This window comes from Sciurus carolinensis, chromosome 7, assembly GCF_902686445.1.
Source record: "Sciurus carolinensis chromosome 7, mSciCar1.2, whole genome shotgun sequence".
NCBI lineage: Eukaryota > Metazoa > Chordata > Mammalia > Rodentia > Sciuridae > Sciurus > Sciurus carolinensis.
The window spans coordinates 103,084,044-103,100,647 of record NC_062219.1 but is presented as its reverse complement, the minus strand read 5'-3'; the positions used below and the strand labels follow the sequence as shown (position 1 = coordinate 103,100,647).

Here is a 16,604-nt window from a genome sequence, read left to right as displayed (position 1 = left end):
TTCTCTAATCCTCTCATTCAGTGTAGAAACCAACCTTACCCTCTGGCTGTTTCCTCAAAAAGCTGGTGTTTAGAACCCTTACGTGTCTAAATGAATTAAAATCCCAAAGCAATGTTTGCAAAATGACTATATAGTAAGGGGTCGATTAATACCAGGCAATGGTATTAGATTTTTAAAACACACCAAAATGATAGTACAAAATAGCCCAAATTTGCTGCCATTTCATAAAACTCAGTAATATAATCTCTTGAGTGTGATCAAGTCGATGTTTTATACTCATATGTAAATCAATCTCTGGATGAGTGTAATGTTTCTCCTCCCAGAAGAGTTCAGAGGGAGCAGTCCACAAGACTGCCCTCACTTCTGACACCAACCAAGTTCAAGGGCTTCCCCAAACCGCCCTCAGTTTCAATAATTCACTAGAAGGACTCACAGAGACCTGTTATACTCACAGCTATAGTTTATTACACAGAAAGGATTCAGATGAAAATCAGCCAAGGAAAGAGATGTGGAGAGCAGGGTCCAGGAGGTTCCAATGCAGGGCTTCTCAAGTTCTCTTTCCGTGGAGTCACAGGCAGTGTGAATTTCTCCTGGCAATAATGTATGACAATATACATGGGGTATCATCAACTGGGGAAGCTCACCTGACCCCTGCTTTAGGGGGTCTGTGATGTGGGAAATTGAGCACCCAAGCTGGTCTGTTTTCACCCTCTCCAGAGTTGAGATGATACTACCTGACCCAAAGCCCCAACCTTGTGTCACACTACAGGTATGGCTCAAGGTGCTTACCCTAAATCACACCATTACTGCCAGCAAAGGTGATGCTGTCGGCCACACATGGCACAGGTTTAAACACTGTTTCCCAGAGGCAAAGGCCAGTCTCTCTTGGAGCAAGGTGAAATGCTTTCCTATTCACTTCCACATTTTCTTGTGTTGGTTACTACAATTAGGGGCCTGACTGGAGCTGGGACATCTCTCAGATGCAGCCCAGGACATCTTGATTCCTCAGATTGCTCAGGTGCTGCTCTTGCCACCATCTTTGGTCTTCCAGAAATTGCAAACACCAGTGATAAGAGTACTCACAAAAGACAAGTAGTGACCTCCCTGTTTGTGCTGGATTCCCTCTAACAGAAAACACACGAGGACTTTGTGCTGTGACAGATATTACCAATCACCCTGCAATTGTCTTTATTTTTTCTTTTTATTCCCTGTGAGTAAATGATCCCTCATATAGTGAGAGATGAACATGTCCTTTCTACTAGACCCTCATCGAAAACTTGGCTATGAGACGTTCTTTGAAAACTTGCCTTTCTGGGCTTTTTAATATCTGAATAGTTGATATTTGAAATTCTTCCTTTTCCAAAATTCCTTTCTGCTATCTACATGTGTATCTCCTCCACCCTGTGGTAAATGTTTCTAGATCAGAGGCTCCATTTTATGATTCTGCCTCCTGCACTCTGCCTGGCATACAATAGGTGCTCAATTAGGATTTGAGAGGCAACACATGTTTCAAGGCAGTATTAATAGACCATACTTAGTTCTGAAATGCAAAATAATTAGAAGCCTATACATAACATTTGGGTAGTAAGATGATAAAATATATATTTCATTTTCTTCTACATATGTCAAATAAGACTGGAAGGATATATAAAGAATAACTGTATTTGCTTGTGAGAAGAACTCAGTTTCTAGGAGGCAGAGTTGTAAAGACTTTCAAGACTACAGCTTGCTTGACTTTCGAGTCATGTAAATATTTTCTATATTCCATAATGTTTAATGAAAAGATTCTAGCAATAGGGCAATAATTGGTAAATTCTTTATTTTGGCTAATATCAACTGCATTCACTACTACCATTTGACTTTAGCTCTTAGCAGAGTCATTCACTAGAAGTTGAATTGTTATTAGACACTAAAAATCAGGACAAGACTGGAGCGGGGGTTTAGATATAAAGAGGAGAAAGAAGCTCAGGGGAGAACATGGGATCCTGCCAATTATCAGAATGGACTAAAATAGGACATGATAACTTGACCAGATCTAACTCAAGTGTTGGCCTTCCCAAAAACTGTTTTCCAAAAAATGTCCCATAACAATTATTCACTGGTCAAAAAAAGGTTGGCATTTTTCAAAGAGAAGATCTAGACATGAAAGACCCGACTCAACCATAGCACTACTATAGAGCTGAGAGCAATTAAGACAGCACTGCAGACACAGCCGTCTCTGGGAACGAGCAGAGATGGCCAGGTTATTTTATGGCATGAAGATGTTGTAGACGGTTCTCACGTAGATTTCATCAGGAGGGGGCTTCTTCTTGCTTCCAGGCTCAAGGAATCTCTTAATTGTAGGGAAATTACTTAATTTCACCGTGTACTCCTAAAAAGGAAAGCACACAAGTTCAAAGTTAAGAGCAAGAAAATTAGTAACTATGAAAATATGGTTGTGTTAAATGTCTCATTAAAATTTGTTCAATAACTATCTGTTGAAGGGATTCTACCAGAACTGCAGTCCAACATCTGTCTAAGGTCTGATCTTGTGTAATGATTATTTGCAATCTCTGCCTCCAATGGCAGCATCACCAGGGTTTACGCAAAACTCATGTTTCACACAGGATGAGAATTCTCTTCAGAGGCAGCAAAATTAAAAAAAAAAAAAAACTTAAAGAAGGATTGTAATACTTGGCTTAAAGAGAAAAAAAGGAAGGAAAAAGTACACAGGAAATGCTTCAAGGATATTGATGTGCTCAGAGGACATGCATGATCCATTTACATAAGAGTGCTTCAAAAGTCATAAGATGGTACAATTTCTATTTTGATTCTGCTTCCTTGTTCTTTTTACTCCTATTAGCAAATGAGTTCTCATTTTGGCTATGTGTGGGAGATGGCCAGCGGCATGCTTCATAGTTGGGCACTCAGACACCAGATATTTATATAAACTGTAATGAAAGAATAAAAAATGTGGTTTTCGCTCAGAGTCAAATCTTAAAATTCTCAGCAATTGAGAAGTTCATTTGCTCTATGAAAAATAACAAAGTATATTTGGTATGTATATGAAGGCATGTATACTCAATTGTCTTTTAAATCTTTTATTAAAATTGTTTTATTAAAAATATTTATTTTAATATTTTTTAAAAATCTTTTAAAATTCTCTTATTAAATTATCTTACTTTAAAAGATTCATTTTAAATTAAGGTCATTTATTTTTAAGATACTATTAAATGACTATGATGTGCAAGACACACCTTAATTAGGTATACATACAAAAAACATAAATACACATGTCACTAATATTAACAAAACCCTAATATGTCAATTAATATACAAATATTACAATCTTTTTTCATTACTTATTTAAGATCTATTTGTGTTATCTAATTTTGAATATTTTATCAATATTTGAAAGCTTGCTCCAAAGGATCTGTCATTTCAAGATTTACCTGGAGTTCATATTTATGTAAATAAAACGTGTATAACTTTAACCTATCCTTTAGTTAATACAGGAATAACCTTTTAATTAACATTTCTAGCAGATTCTGAAGTCCTTTAATGTTGACACCCAATCTGCTCAGAGATTAAAATTATGTTTCCATAGATGTGCCTTGGGCTTTAAAAGGAAGTTGTCAACATCATGGATGTAAACTATCAAGGTCCTGGTGCCACAGTTTACCAAAAAAGTTAGGTATTTATCATTTACCCTAGACTTTTTAAATCTTTCATGTATATTCAAAGTATAGTATTTCACTGCCTATTAGTTATGAAAAGCTAAAATGAAAACTTTTTTCATGCTTTCATGACAATGATCTTTCAACTGTTAGGATTTAAGAACCAGAAAAACAATTTCAAGTTTATACCTTCATTTCATTTTTACTTAAAATAACCCCCACCCCACCCCACCCTTTTTTTTTTTTTTTTTTTTTTTTTTTTTTTTTGTATCAGGGGCTGAACCAGGGGTACTTAACCACTGAGTCACATCCTCAGCCCTTTTTTAAATATTTTATTTAGAAACAGGGTTTCCCTAAGTTACTTAGGGCTTCAATAAGTTGCTGAGTCTGGTTTTTTGCAATCCCCCTGCCTCAGCTTCCCAAGTCACTGGGATTATAGGCATGGGCATGCACCACCACACCTGGCTACTAAATAAGATCTAGAAATGAATCTCCCTCTCTGTCTCACTCACACACACACACACACACACACACACACACCATACACACACACATCCTTCAGAAACTGAAGCCAGGCCCAAGAGTTCTGGGCCAGTCTTCCAATATACCATCTTGTTTACCTGGAGGAAAGGAAATGCAGACAGGATATTAGGAATTTTCTCTTCTAGAGCCAAAATGGTCTGGAGTAGAATCACATCAGCAAGGCTCAGCTGATTACCAACAAGAAAGTTTTGTCCATGACCCCTTAAAATCTGTCGGGTATAAAAAGTTTACATTGGTTACAATACTCCATATGCAAAAGCTGATGAAGCTGTTTTATCAGTGTAGTATCTAACAAGGAGTTTAAATTGTGGTCTTGTCCTTTTATCCTTTTATAACAACATCAATGAAAAGGACACCCCTATATCTAAGGTGGAGAGAAAGAGCACAAACAGGTGTAAAAATTAAAGCAGCCTTAAATATCTGCTCTAGATCAGAATGAGACACTGAAAAGGGGAAGGAAAAACTCAGTTTCTGGACTTGCATTCAAAAAAGAATAAAGCCACAGAAATGAACTGATGAGTCCCTGCAGCTCAGGGAGGGGTGGAGTGATGTAAGGAGCCTAAATGATAAGTCTTCTCCACAGGGTCCACTCGCTTCCCATTCTGTGAACCTTGGGACTTGTAGCAATAAACCAAACCTGACCATGTAAATAAACCTCTCACAACTCCCCAAAAAAAGAAAATGAAAAGCTTAAGTTCATGCTGACTCCATTTTGAGAGTAACACATAGGTACAGGGATTTGTAAGAACAGATTCTGATTTGGGAGAGGCAAAGAACAGTGGTGACGAGGTGTTCTCCATTTCTCAGTGAACTTTTGGATGTCTACAAGAATTTGTGTGTGTGTACATATGTGTGTGTGGGGGGGTGCCTGACAGAGACTCTGAATGTGACTCTAAACCAAATATAGCTACTAGGGCCAGACTGGTAAAGCATGGTGAATCCAGAATTTGTAGGCAGAGGCCAAGAGTGTCATCCTGGTTCTCCATTTTCTAGCCATGTACCTTGCACAGGTCACTGGATCTGATTCCATTCACTATGTACAAGAAGGATAACAATTTTTACTTCATAGCTGTGTTATGAGGAGCCCTAACAAGGGCCACTGGTCCACTAGACTCACCAGTGACTCTTTCCTACTTTACAAAGTGTTTATGGGAAAGACACCATGAAACCAAGCTAGCGAAGACCACCCTCCCCTACTCAATGCCAATTCTTGAAGATAGACAGAGGGAGTGTTTGTCAAATACGCCTTTCCATAATTTTATATACTCTTGTTTTGTTTTTCATTGAAAGATTTAAAAAAATTCCTTCTAATTCAGGAAAAAAAGTAATTTAAAACTCAAAGAAATAAGTATGGTAATACCAAGTAGAAAACTGTAAAACAAGAAGAGCAAAGGGAAGAGAAAATGGAAATGAATCTCCTCACATCAGGGAGGAGACTATCAGGCAGGATGTTAGATCCTGAGAGCTGTCTAACAAGTGTTTGCTGACTGAATGAATGAGGTAGTTTCTCTTTTTGCCCTTAAGCAAGGTGTTAGATGAATTACAAATAATAATATAGTCCTCATAGAGTCTGAAGGGCTCCAGGGCTTCAGCTTAGTATTGATGGCCATGATTAGCTGGTTCTTAGGAGTCTGTTAACTTTTAGGTTAGTCCAACTGGGCTCACCTTACACAGCCCTGAACAAAAAAGGGCATCTGTGATGCCCCGTGGGGTAATGTGGGTCCATAGGCTTCTGCTACCTACCTTTTCAAACACAGGAAAGTATCTAATTATGGCCTTCTGGGCCATGTTAACCACTTCCTTTTGTTGATCATCTGGCTTTAAGAAAGGATGCATGATGAGCAGTTCCAGCAGATCCAGTGTCCCCTCCACATACATGTCAATCCTTCAAACAGAAAAGCAGGTGTTTTAGTCCTCCTCCTTGAACTCAACAGTTTTCACCTCAAAGAACACAGAGTGCTTTTCCTTAAGGCTCTGGCAACCTAAGTGCCAAGGAACGTTTGCCTAAAACTGTCTGAAGAGCAAAAGTGCAGAGTACACTCTAGATACAGCTCAAAAACATCCTTCACAAATCAGAACTCTGACAGTCACAGCTGCCCTCTCTCTCCAGCTCCTACTCCCCCACCCTCACCCCAGCATCCACACTCCAGTCTCCTGGTGTGCAATGAACTTTACATTTGTTAAAATAATGAATATCATTTAAAGAATGCTTGGAGCACACCAGGCATGCACTCTGCATTCATTATCTTATTGAATCCCATTACACCATGTAGTGTCCTGTACATTATTATTATACCCAGTTGTTGGAAACTGGGGCCTAACCCTTTGCAAAGGATCATGCATTGGGGAGGTGCAAGGACCAGGTTCTCAGTTCAACTATAATGCAATGCATGCTATCCCAGGCCTTGAGTGTCTGTTTCCCATTCTTAATATTCAAAGAGAGTAAATTTGCAAGAAAGTTAAAAGGTAGCACTGAAGTATTTAAAGATGCTGAAATCTGAAATAATGACATCCTAGATATATCAGAATTCAATTCCTATCATTTAACTTGAGTCTGATCATAAACCCAAAGACACAATCCTGAAATATTAAAATCCTGATTGTTAAATCCTGGAAGTCAAATTTTCTACCTAGGTTATTTTTTTGACAGGGTGTCTTTTTATAGACACCCCCCACCCTCACTATTTTAAGTTGCCAGCACTATTGTTTATAATTCAATATCCATCTATTTCATTTTTGCATCATTTCCAATATTGGAGGTATAAATTATGATAAGAATTTCAGAGAATTCTAATTCATTTTATGTATGTTTTGCAATTTTGACTCCCTAAAGGTACATTATCCCAAGGTTGGCTTTGTGTCTAAGCAGTGAGCGCATACATAAAAACGTTGAAATTTTTCTGGTAAATGAAGAGATGGCCTTTTTGTACATCTGCATTTGTGAGAGATAAAATTTCTCAGTTATCTCAGCTCTCTGGGTGACTGATTCTGTGGTGGTCGCTCATTGCAGCACAGGGCCAATCTTATCAAAGGTCATAGGTGGTCTCTCACAATATTCCAGATGACCACAGTTGAGAAGCTATGTGCACACATTTACCAACCACAGTGACATGAATTTATATGCTTTGGTTTTTGGCCTATTTTTTTAATAAATACTGTTTTTCTGCTCAAAAATGTTATATCCATGTGACTGTTGTTAGTTTACCTGAGCATTTATGTTTGCAAAAATATCTGGTAACAGATATTTTTTTAATTGTGTAAAGTAGAAAAACATTTTCTGCATGTTTTTGTTTCTCAAATGAAAACACTTTAAAATGTAAATAAATATTGTTTTAAATTATTTTAATTTGAATTTTATATATTTATTTATTTTTGTGTGGTGCTGAGGATCTAACCCAGTGCCTCACACATGCTAAGCAAGTGCTCTGCCACTGAGCAACAGCCCTAGCCCCAATAAATATCTTTTTAAAGAATTTTTTAAAATTAGTTTGTCCAGAATTATATTTTTAGGATTTTGTTCTTTTGGGATTTTAGACTTAGGGATTTTAGACTTTTTGGGATTTTGATGTTTGGGACTGTGTCTTTAGGAATTATGGTCCAAATTTATTTTACTCAGACTTTCTATACTGAATTTCCAACCCATCTTCATAGCCTTTCTGGAGTTATGTCCCCTGTTCACACTAATGAGGCAGGATTTAAAGGACATGGGGTGTGCTACAGAGGGTTGCTCATCAGCTAAGGCTCCAGAAAGGGCATCAGAGGAGCGACAGTACAGGGTTCTCTCCTTGAGGTCCTTGCCAAACAGCTGGTGCTTTTCTGCTATGTAGTGCAGAATGCTCCGGGTCTGGACCAACTTCATCCCGTCAATTTCAACCATGGGCACTTGCTGGAACAGCAAGTGGTTACCTGGAAAAAGGAGCCTAGAGTTAGAATTGATCTCTTCATCCTGTTCTCCAACCCCTAAAAAAGGGTTCTACTGAATGAAAAGGGAAAGTGGAACCATCACCTTAGGAAATACCAGAAAGCTCCCTGATGAAAGTTAACTTCAATTTCAAACTTCATCCAGGGGAGCAGGTTTAACCATAAAAGAAGATTGAAAACTAACACTTCCCTTTTTTACTTTCACCCCATCAAAAATACCTACCACTGAGACAAGGGATTGGGGAGATCACATACTGAAGATACTTGTTCAGAGCTGCAACAGTCAATATAGTATCCAACAGCTACACGAAGCTATTTATATCTATATTAGAACAATTAAAATACTAAAAATTAAAATCCAGTTCTTCAGTCACATTAGACACATTTCAAGTTTTCAGTGGTCACATGTGGCTGGTGGTGGCATCACTGGCTAGTGTAGAACAGGACCTTTCTGTCACTGCGGAGTATACTGAACAGCACTGAGAGAATCTGATCATGAAACCCAAGGTACTGCAGATTCTCAGGTATTCCTGCTGGCTTCTCTTGTTCTAAAGTCACAGACCACTTACTACTAAGTTTGCTGTCACTGGTTGAAAAGTAACCCTGAACCTTCTCCATACTTATATCAAACACCGCCCATACATCCAACCTTGGGATGAGATGTGGATAAAGGATTCAGTACAGCCTTCAAACAGCTGGGGCACTGGATTCAGACCAGTGTCACACACAATAGATGGCATTACAACCCTGGAGAGCTACAGCTCCCTAAAGGGAGCCTTGACTTGGGCCTGGGCCCTGCTGATGGGCTGGGAGGGAATAGCTCATAGGGTTGGTAGGATTCCTTAAGGACATGCTGGTGGTTCCCATGCAGGCGATGGGCACGGAGGGAGCAGGGCTGGTCAAGGGCTAAAGGGAAGCCTTTTGTGGATTTCACTTTCATTTGGTAAGTAAATGGTACAAGATGAGAAGGAGGGGAGAAGCAAAACAGAGAGGGAAAAGAGCAGAAAGGTTGGGAGGGTGAGGGGAGGAGACAGGCATGGAGAAGAGCTGTTCACCTGGATGGGGAGGAAATGCTCCTGTCCTTCAGTACACTTTTATTAGAACTCCTGAGCAAGAAGTGACTTCCTGGTCATTGCAGCTGTGTATTCCTCTTACTTTTCTGGTTTTAGGAATCTATTCTTAATATTTCTCACATCCTCACCCTTCCACATAAATACCAGTTCTTTAAAAACAGCAGTACTCTAGACAATGGTTTCATTTTCATACTCACCATCCTGCAACTTGTGCAACTGTTCTTTCGTTTCCAGAAATTCTTCATCAAACTAAATTAAAAAAAAAAAAAAAGATACCCCCGGCCCCAAGAAGGTCAATGTCATTAGAGGTGCAGGACTGAAAACATCAATTTAAATTACTTCAGGAAGCTGCGACCAAGAGCATACTTAGCATCCATGTCTTGGTTCCTAAATATCACTGCCCACTAACATGATCCAGAGCTCTTACAAGAAAACGTTGATACTGTTATGCCAGAAAGCAAGGAAGTGCTCAAAAATGAATGATACATGGCACAGGAAAAGGCATGGAGGATCCTATTTTAGAGGGATTCCCTAACCAAATGTGAGACAAATTGAGCATGAAAAGAATGATGTCAGGTATAGATTATAACACACAACAAAATCCCTATGCCCATAAATGATGATTCTAAAACAACAGGGGAAGTGGGTAAAAGATCTGTTATGCAAAATTAGTGCTAACTGATGAAGTATTAATGCTAATGAATGATAAAATTAGCAAATCACCAATTTGCATCTTCCAGTGTAATAACTAATTCTGACAAGAATCATAATGAGTGCTGAAATCATTGGGGTAGAAAATATTCACTCATTCTCCAAGTATCACCCCAAAGTTACTTAACTATGATAAAGGAAAAATGTGTCCTTACAATGGAAGGGTCTGGAGATCTCACTGTCTATCTAATGATCAAACTGAGCTCTGTAAAGGGGAGACTTAAGACCTCCTGGTGCTTTCTGTCCTGACAGACAGAGAAGAGCACAGTGACACCTGTAAAAACATTTAAAAAAACATTTCACCTGAATTTAATCACAAGGTAGAAATCAGGCATATCCAGGATGTGAGACATTCTGTGACATAATGACCTGGACTCTTGTCCTCAATAAGAAGAGACTAAAGAGACAGAACCACCAAATGCCTAACTCTAGATTAGAACCTAGATGAGGGGACATTGTTATAACTGCTAATTAACATGTAATAGTTACAGAAACATTTGACAATAAGAAAAATCTGAGTATGGACTGCATATTAGATGTTAGGGACTTATTGTTAATGTTCTTAATTGATCTTTATCAGAACAATTATTTATTCTTTCTTCTTTCAAATGATTCAGAAAAAATACAGAGAGGAAGGGAGAATGTAAATGTAGCAAAGTGTGAACAACTGGTGCACTGAGTTGAAAGGCATGCTATCACAACATTTCTGTAGGTTTGAAAGTTTTCAAATTTAAAAGTTGGGGGGAGAAAAAGGAATGAAAATGAGGCCCTCTTCTGGTGACATTATGAAATGCATTCTGAAATGCTCCCTATCAATACACTTTGTGGCCAGAGTCCCCACCGGCTCTGAGCCTGCACTGCTCGCCTAGGTCATTCCAGGGAGGGTGGAGCTGAGAGTAGCAGCAGCAGGCCTCAGTTCATCTACCTGAGCTGGCTGATGTGGATGAAGCAGGGTGACCAGGTGTAGGTGTGGCTTCTGCTACTCACCAGGGTCTTCACAGTGCAAGGAGAGGGGTCCTAACTCCCCAGAGGACCTTCATCTGAGGCCCACAGGGCAATAGCAATGAATAGGCAACCATGATTAGGACATTTGTCCTAACTCCTGGAAGGTCAGAGGTGGTCAAGTAGCTTTCTCTCCATACTAATGTTTTTCAAGCTTTTGACCATGATCACTTAAAACACAAGGGAAAGTAGGGGGACACACGTATGCCTGGGAGACTCACATTCAGTACTTGAGAGGGCCCACAAGTATGTAATTTTTAAAACAAGAATGATTCTGATTTTTTTTTTACTTCTGAGAACACATGTGCTAAATAAATGCTATCCCTCACTAAGGTTACTTTGTATCAAGCTTTATAAACCATTGGTATGTAAGAGAAACAGGCACTGGCATGCAGGGCAGGGGAAACAGAAGGAAGGAAAAATCCTAAGTAACAGCCTATGGCTGCAGGGATAGAGACAGCATCTTGACTTCTATCCACCCAGTCACTTGTCTTTTCTCCCTACTCCAGGGTACAGTTCCCACATAGGATTCTATAGAGAACTGTCCCCTTCCACATGGAACATTCTTTCGTCTAAGTGAATTGCTCAGAAGTCCTGAATCAGGAGTTCCTGGCCTTTAACTTTTCTCCTTTATATGTGTTACTCTCCCTCTTAACATGGGTATTTGCTGGGTTTCTGAGGGGTCTTCAGACAAATGAAGTCCAAAGCATTAAAGCATCAAAAACAGCACAACAAAGACCAACAACCAGCTCAGAGCAATGTCAGCGAGGGCTCAAACCAAGTGCCTGAGAGGAGGATGCTGATTCCCTGCATCAGGACAGTTGATTTTCAGCAGGTGCTAGCCACCTCAAGCCACCTCATTATTTAGATGTGTGTGTGCTTTCCACGATAGGACCAACCACTCAGTCCTGGGTCACTGGAAATCACAAACTTGTCTGGTGGATGCCTGAGAATAAATTTAGCTAAAAATGTCTTTTTGTAAAGAGATAGGGAGTGACCCTCAACACCCATCTTTTAGAAACTGCTACTATAAACCATATGGTTGGCAGCACAAGGAGGATCAATCTAGTTCCCTTCACCCTGGAGATCCCACTGGGCTCATTATTCTAACCTATCAGCCTGTGCAGTATGATTGGTCTTTGGTAGGTGATTATATGACCTAAGTTCTTTTTGTAAACTTATTTAAGGCTGGGATTCTATTACTATAAGGAAGACTCTTGACTCATAAGAGAGTAGGAAGGGCAGAGAGGAACGAAGACAGGGAAAAGAGGATGTTATGACATACATATTTAAGATATCTATCTAAACCTACAAAACAAATCAAGAACTACAAAATCTGAAGCCTACCAGAATTAGACAAGTGACAAAGAAGTAAAGTCAACCAGGTTCAGGTCCTAGGACCACAATTTCTTTCATTCTCTTCTTCATACAATTAGAAAATAAAAGCTAAGACAACAGGGGATGGTGGGGAAGTTCTTATTCAGATCCAGCAATTGCTACTCTGTAGAAATTAGGGCCCAGCATCATCAGATCTTTCAATTTCTTAAGAGAAGTCAGAAGCAAGATTTGTTTATAAAAATGATGTCAACCAATTTAGAAAACTGTAAAATACTGTGTGGAAAGTTATAACAACATGCAAAAATAAAAACAAAAACCCATATTTGTTATCTTTGGAAATTGTTAGAGTAACAACCAATTGTTCTGAAAATTGATAAAGAGAATCAAACATTTACCAAGATTTTTCTACATGTACCATATTTCAAGGAAATTAAATAAAGAGTGAAAATTACTCATTATAAGGGAATCATCACTAATAAATTTAGGTGAAATGATAGAAAAATTGCTATTGTGTAATTCCTAACAATGATGATGATCAGTAGCTGCTAAAAGCACCAGTTGAAAAAGTGATGGGTAAATTATAATGTGTGTATCAGGCTGACATCACAGGAAACAGTCGTCAAGCTCAGTGTCACTGAAAACCAGACAACAGACATTATGCAGCCCCTGATGTGGTATAATAGAAGTATGCTCCCACTTGCCCTCCTAATGTAGTCTGGAAAGAGAGAAAAAAAAAAAAAAAAAAAAAAAAAAACTAGGAAAGAAAAAAATCTGGATCTAATCACACCTCTGGAGTCAATGTGCAACTTATAGGAAATATAGAGAAGAGAGAAGGTGTTAAAACAAGAGCAGCCTCATTTTATCACATTATCTCAAAATGACTCCCAGAGGGTAGATAGGCCAAATCCAGAATGGGTGAGATTCTACAAGGCAGGGTTTTTCACAAATAAATGACTTAGAAACAAATGCAGATACCTAGCACCCAGATCTTGTTTTCTAATATAATTTTCTACTATAAGGGACCAGGTCCCCTTGGAGAAATACCTGATTCTATTAGAGCAGTGAAAATACAAGATAAGCATAGAACATCTCATAGTGTCAGAACGTAATGAAGTGCTGAGAAAAAGAAAAAAAGGAAAAGAGCCCCATTGGACAAAGCTGGAACAACCTGAGCAATAACTAAATGGTGTGTGTGTGCACGGGTGTATGTGTGTGTGTAGCAAATCTCCCTTACATAAAAATTCCAAACGTGAACACTCCCTCCGCCAGGAGGTGGAGTTTTAGTTCCCATCATGTTGAGTGTGGGCTGGACTTAATGATTTGCTTCCAAAGAATACAGGGAAAAACAGTAACAACAATGGAGGAATGTGACAGGCCTTAACCAAAAAATCATGATTAACAGCTCTAGTGATGATTCACGTTGATATCATCTAACCCAGGCTAAGACGCAAAGAGAACATCAGTTTGGCACTTCCTGCCCTCAAACTAATAAATCCATCTAATCACGGGAAAACATCAGACATGGAGAACGTAGTCTACAAAAATATAGTCAAGGAGTCAAAATTAAAAAAAGGCTGAGTAACTATTACAGATTGAGGGCAAGTAAAGAAACATACAAATATGGTGTTGGATCATGGAACAGAAAAAGGACGTTAGTGGAAAAAATAATGAAAGCAAATAAAGTCTGTAGTTAGTCACACATTTCTTAGTTTGACATGTCAGATGTTATTATTAAGGAAGAGAATGTTACATGGCACAATTTTACAACTTTCTATAAATCTGGAATTATTGCTAACTATAAAGTTTATTTTTAAAATGTGGAGGAAACTGTTGTAGAATTTTAAAATACTGGAAGACACAAAACTAAATGCAATATGTTGACCTTGTTTATATATGGACTAGAATAAACTACTAAAAAATCTGAGACAAAATCAGAGTGTTAGATGATAAGTAATTGTTTACTTCATTGGGTGTGAGAATGCTATTGTTTAAGTTTTAAATTCCCAACCTGTTAGAGAGAAATATGGAAGTACAGTCTTCCCAGATGAAATTATAGGATGTTTGGATTTTACTTTAAAATGCTCCCACAAAACAAGAGGAGCTTGACCAAATAGGATTAGTATAAGGCTAAAGATTGTTGGAGCTGGATGATGGGCGCCTGCATAGAATTTATGGCAATGCTCTATGTCGTCCGTATTTGAACTTTTCATAATAAGAAACTAACGAACAAAAATGCCATGTGGACCAAGGCTCCCAAGTATGCAAGGAAAATGTCAAGGTTGCCAGTTGACCCAAAGCACAGCTGTGATTTTGGTGGAGGATGAATAGGTGCTCCAAAACTTATTGTTTCCTCAAAGGTCTCAAAGTTGTATGGTAAATCTGTGAAGAAACAGCAGAGAGGGTACCTCGACTCCAGCAGCAGCTAAAACCCATCTTACGGATTCCATGCGGCCTCTTCCGTTGGGGTAGTGGAGCTTGGGCCTCGCTGCCATGATGGCTTTTCAGGCTTCTGAAAAACAAATGCAGCAGACAGCTCCTCACACACGTTCTTAGTGCAGCGTCCTCCGCCAGTGCTCAGGGGCTATATGAATATTCAGGATTTTGGAACAGGAAATTGTTTTCTTTTATTGCTGCATTTCCCTTTACTCTAAAAAAACACACCACCATTTTAAAACATGGAATAAAGAAAAAGCAACAGATTTGGCTTTCATATTGTTTCTATTTATGATTTCTTGTTCTGGATCTTGGGAACCTGGGGGCGAGTTGTTGTAAAGACATTTGTGCTAGCAGTACGGTATGTCACAGATTCACCATATCATTACGATGTTTTTTTGACCTTGAAAATCTTAGGATTTTTCCAAATTCAGCTTGGAGGGGCAAGTCACAGAGGGCCGCGGAGGCGAACTGCATGCACACTGGAATCTAAGTATTCATGTTTCACATGCATCCTCATACGTTATCACAGCAACTGGGAGGTGAACAGGCCAAATATTGCTATTGTCCGCAAGAAGTGAATTTCGGTGGCTCTCCCGGCCCCGCACGTGTCCAGTCCCTGCTAGGAATCTCTCTGGCTTGCAAAATGCGCCCAGGCCACACTTGGCTCTCTGAAAACTAGACTTTCAGCTCAATCTATGAAGGGCTGGCAGCAGTCGCCTGGTCGCCTGGGGCAATCTGAGCCTACCTTCTCCTGGATTCAGACTTCGCAAAGGGGGGTTATAAACGTACACAGAGCCAAGAATGACCCAACCCCAACATAGGGGCCCGCGTCTGCCCAAATGGGGGCGGAGGTGCAAAAGACAAGAGGGAGGAAGACAAGGAAAGGACTGAAGAATGAGGGCGTCAGGGATGGATGGGGCGGTCAGGGGCTCGGAGAATAGCCGGGAGGAGAAACAACAAGAGGGGAAAGGGCGGGCAGGGACGGTGGGAGGGAGACAGACCTGGGGTCCACTCGGAGCGCCACGAACTGCACAAAGCGCTCGGCCAGCTGTCTGCAGCGAGGTGGGCGGGGCGCCAGGAGGCGAGGCTCTCCACATGGGCGAGGCTCCGGGAGGACTTCACCAATAGAGACGACAATATTTAGCATACCCCACCCAGCTGCAAGGGATTCTGGATACTGTGAAAAAATCCCCAATTTAAGCCACTTTCATTTAGATTTTAGCATTTTGGGGGAAACAAAATTACCTTTACTGTGAATATGTTAGGTTTTGTTTTAGTTGCAATATATTGTTACATGCAAAACATGGAGGTCAAACTCAACCTATGCGAAAAGTTATAAATCTCTTCAGGTTTATATAGCCTGTGTCCCGCTCTACTCTCTCGGATGTGAGGGCGATCTGGCTGCGACATCTGTCACCCCATTGATCGCCAGGGTTGATTCGGCTGATCTGGCTGGCTAGGCGGGTGTCCCCTTCCTCCCTCACCGCTCCATGTGCGTCCCTCCCGAAGCTGCGCGCTCGGTCGAAGAGGACGACCTTCCCCGATAGAGGAGGACCGTTCTTCGGTCAAGGGTATACGAGTAGCTGCGCTCCCCTGCTAGAACCTCCAAACAAGCTCTCAAGGTCCATTTGTAGGAGAACGTAGGGTAGTCAAGCTTCCAAGACTCCAGACACATCCAAATGAGGCGCTGCACGTGGCAGTCTGCCTTTCTTTTGACCATCAAACTGCAAATGTACGTAGTGTTTTTGGATTTTTGTATTTTTTTCTCCCTTCCTTTCTTTTTTTTTCCTCATAAGAAAGCAGCAAGCACGCAACGTTCCACCTCTTAGGAACGTCATAGAGGTGTACTTAACTTTTAAATGTTGTTAATTAGGCAAAAGACTTCATGTAGCTATCTAGTTTTACATAAGCACTCTCAACCCAC

General features: G+C 39.9%; 1 protein-coding gene across 1 annotated transcript; it reads right to left on the bottom strand.

The window, feature by feature from the left end:
* Positions 1 to 1,793: 1,793 nt before the first annotated feature.
* Positions 1,794 to 15,782, bottom strand: LOC124989026 (glutathione S-transferase A4). The gene is made up of 7 exons (XM_047558933.1): positions 15,682 to 15,782; positions 14,650 to 14,753; positions 9,391 to 9,442; positions 7,973 to 8,105; positions 5,943 to 6,084; positions 4,277 to 4,408; positions 1,794 to 2,371 (listed from the first exon to the last, which is right to left on the bottom strand). Exons 2-7 carry the CDS (start codon positions 14,734 to 14,736, stop codon positions 2,249 to 2,251), a joined length of 669 nt encoding a protein of 222 aa, XP_047414889.1. The 5' UTR covers positions 14,737 to 14,753; positions 15,682 to 15,782; the 3' UTR covers positions 1,794 to 2,248.
* Between the last annotated feature and the right edge of the window lie 822 nt (positions 15,783 to 16,604).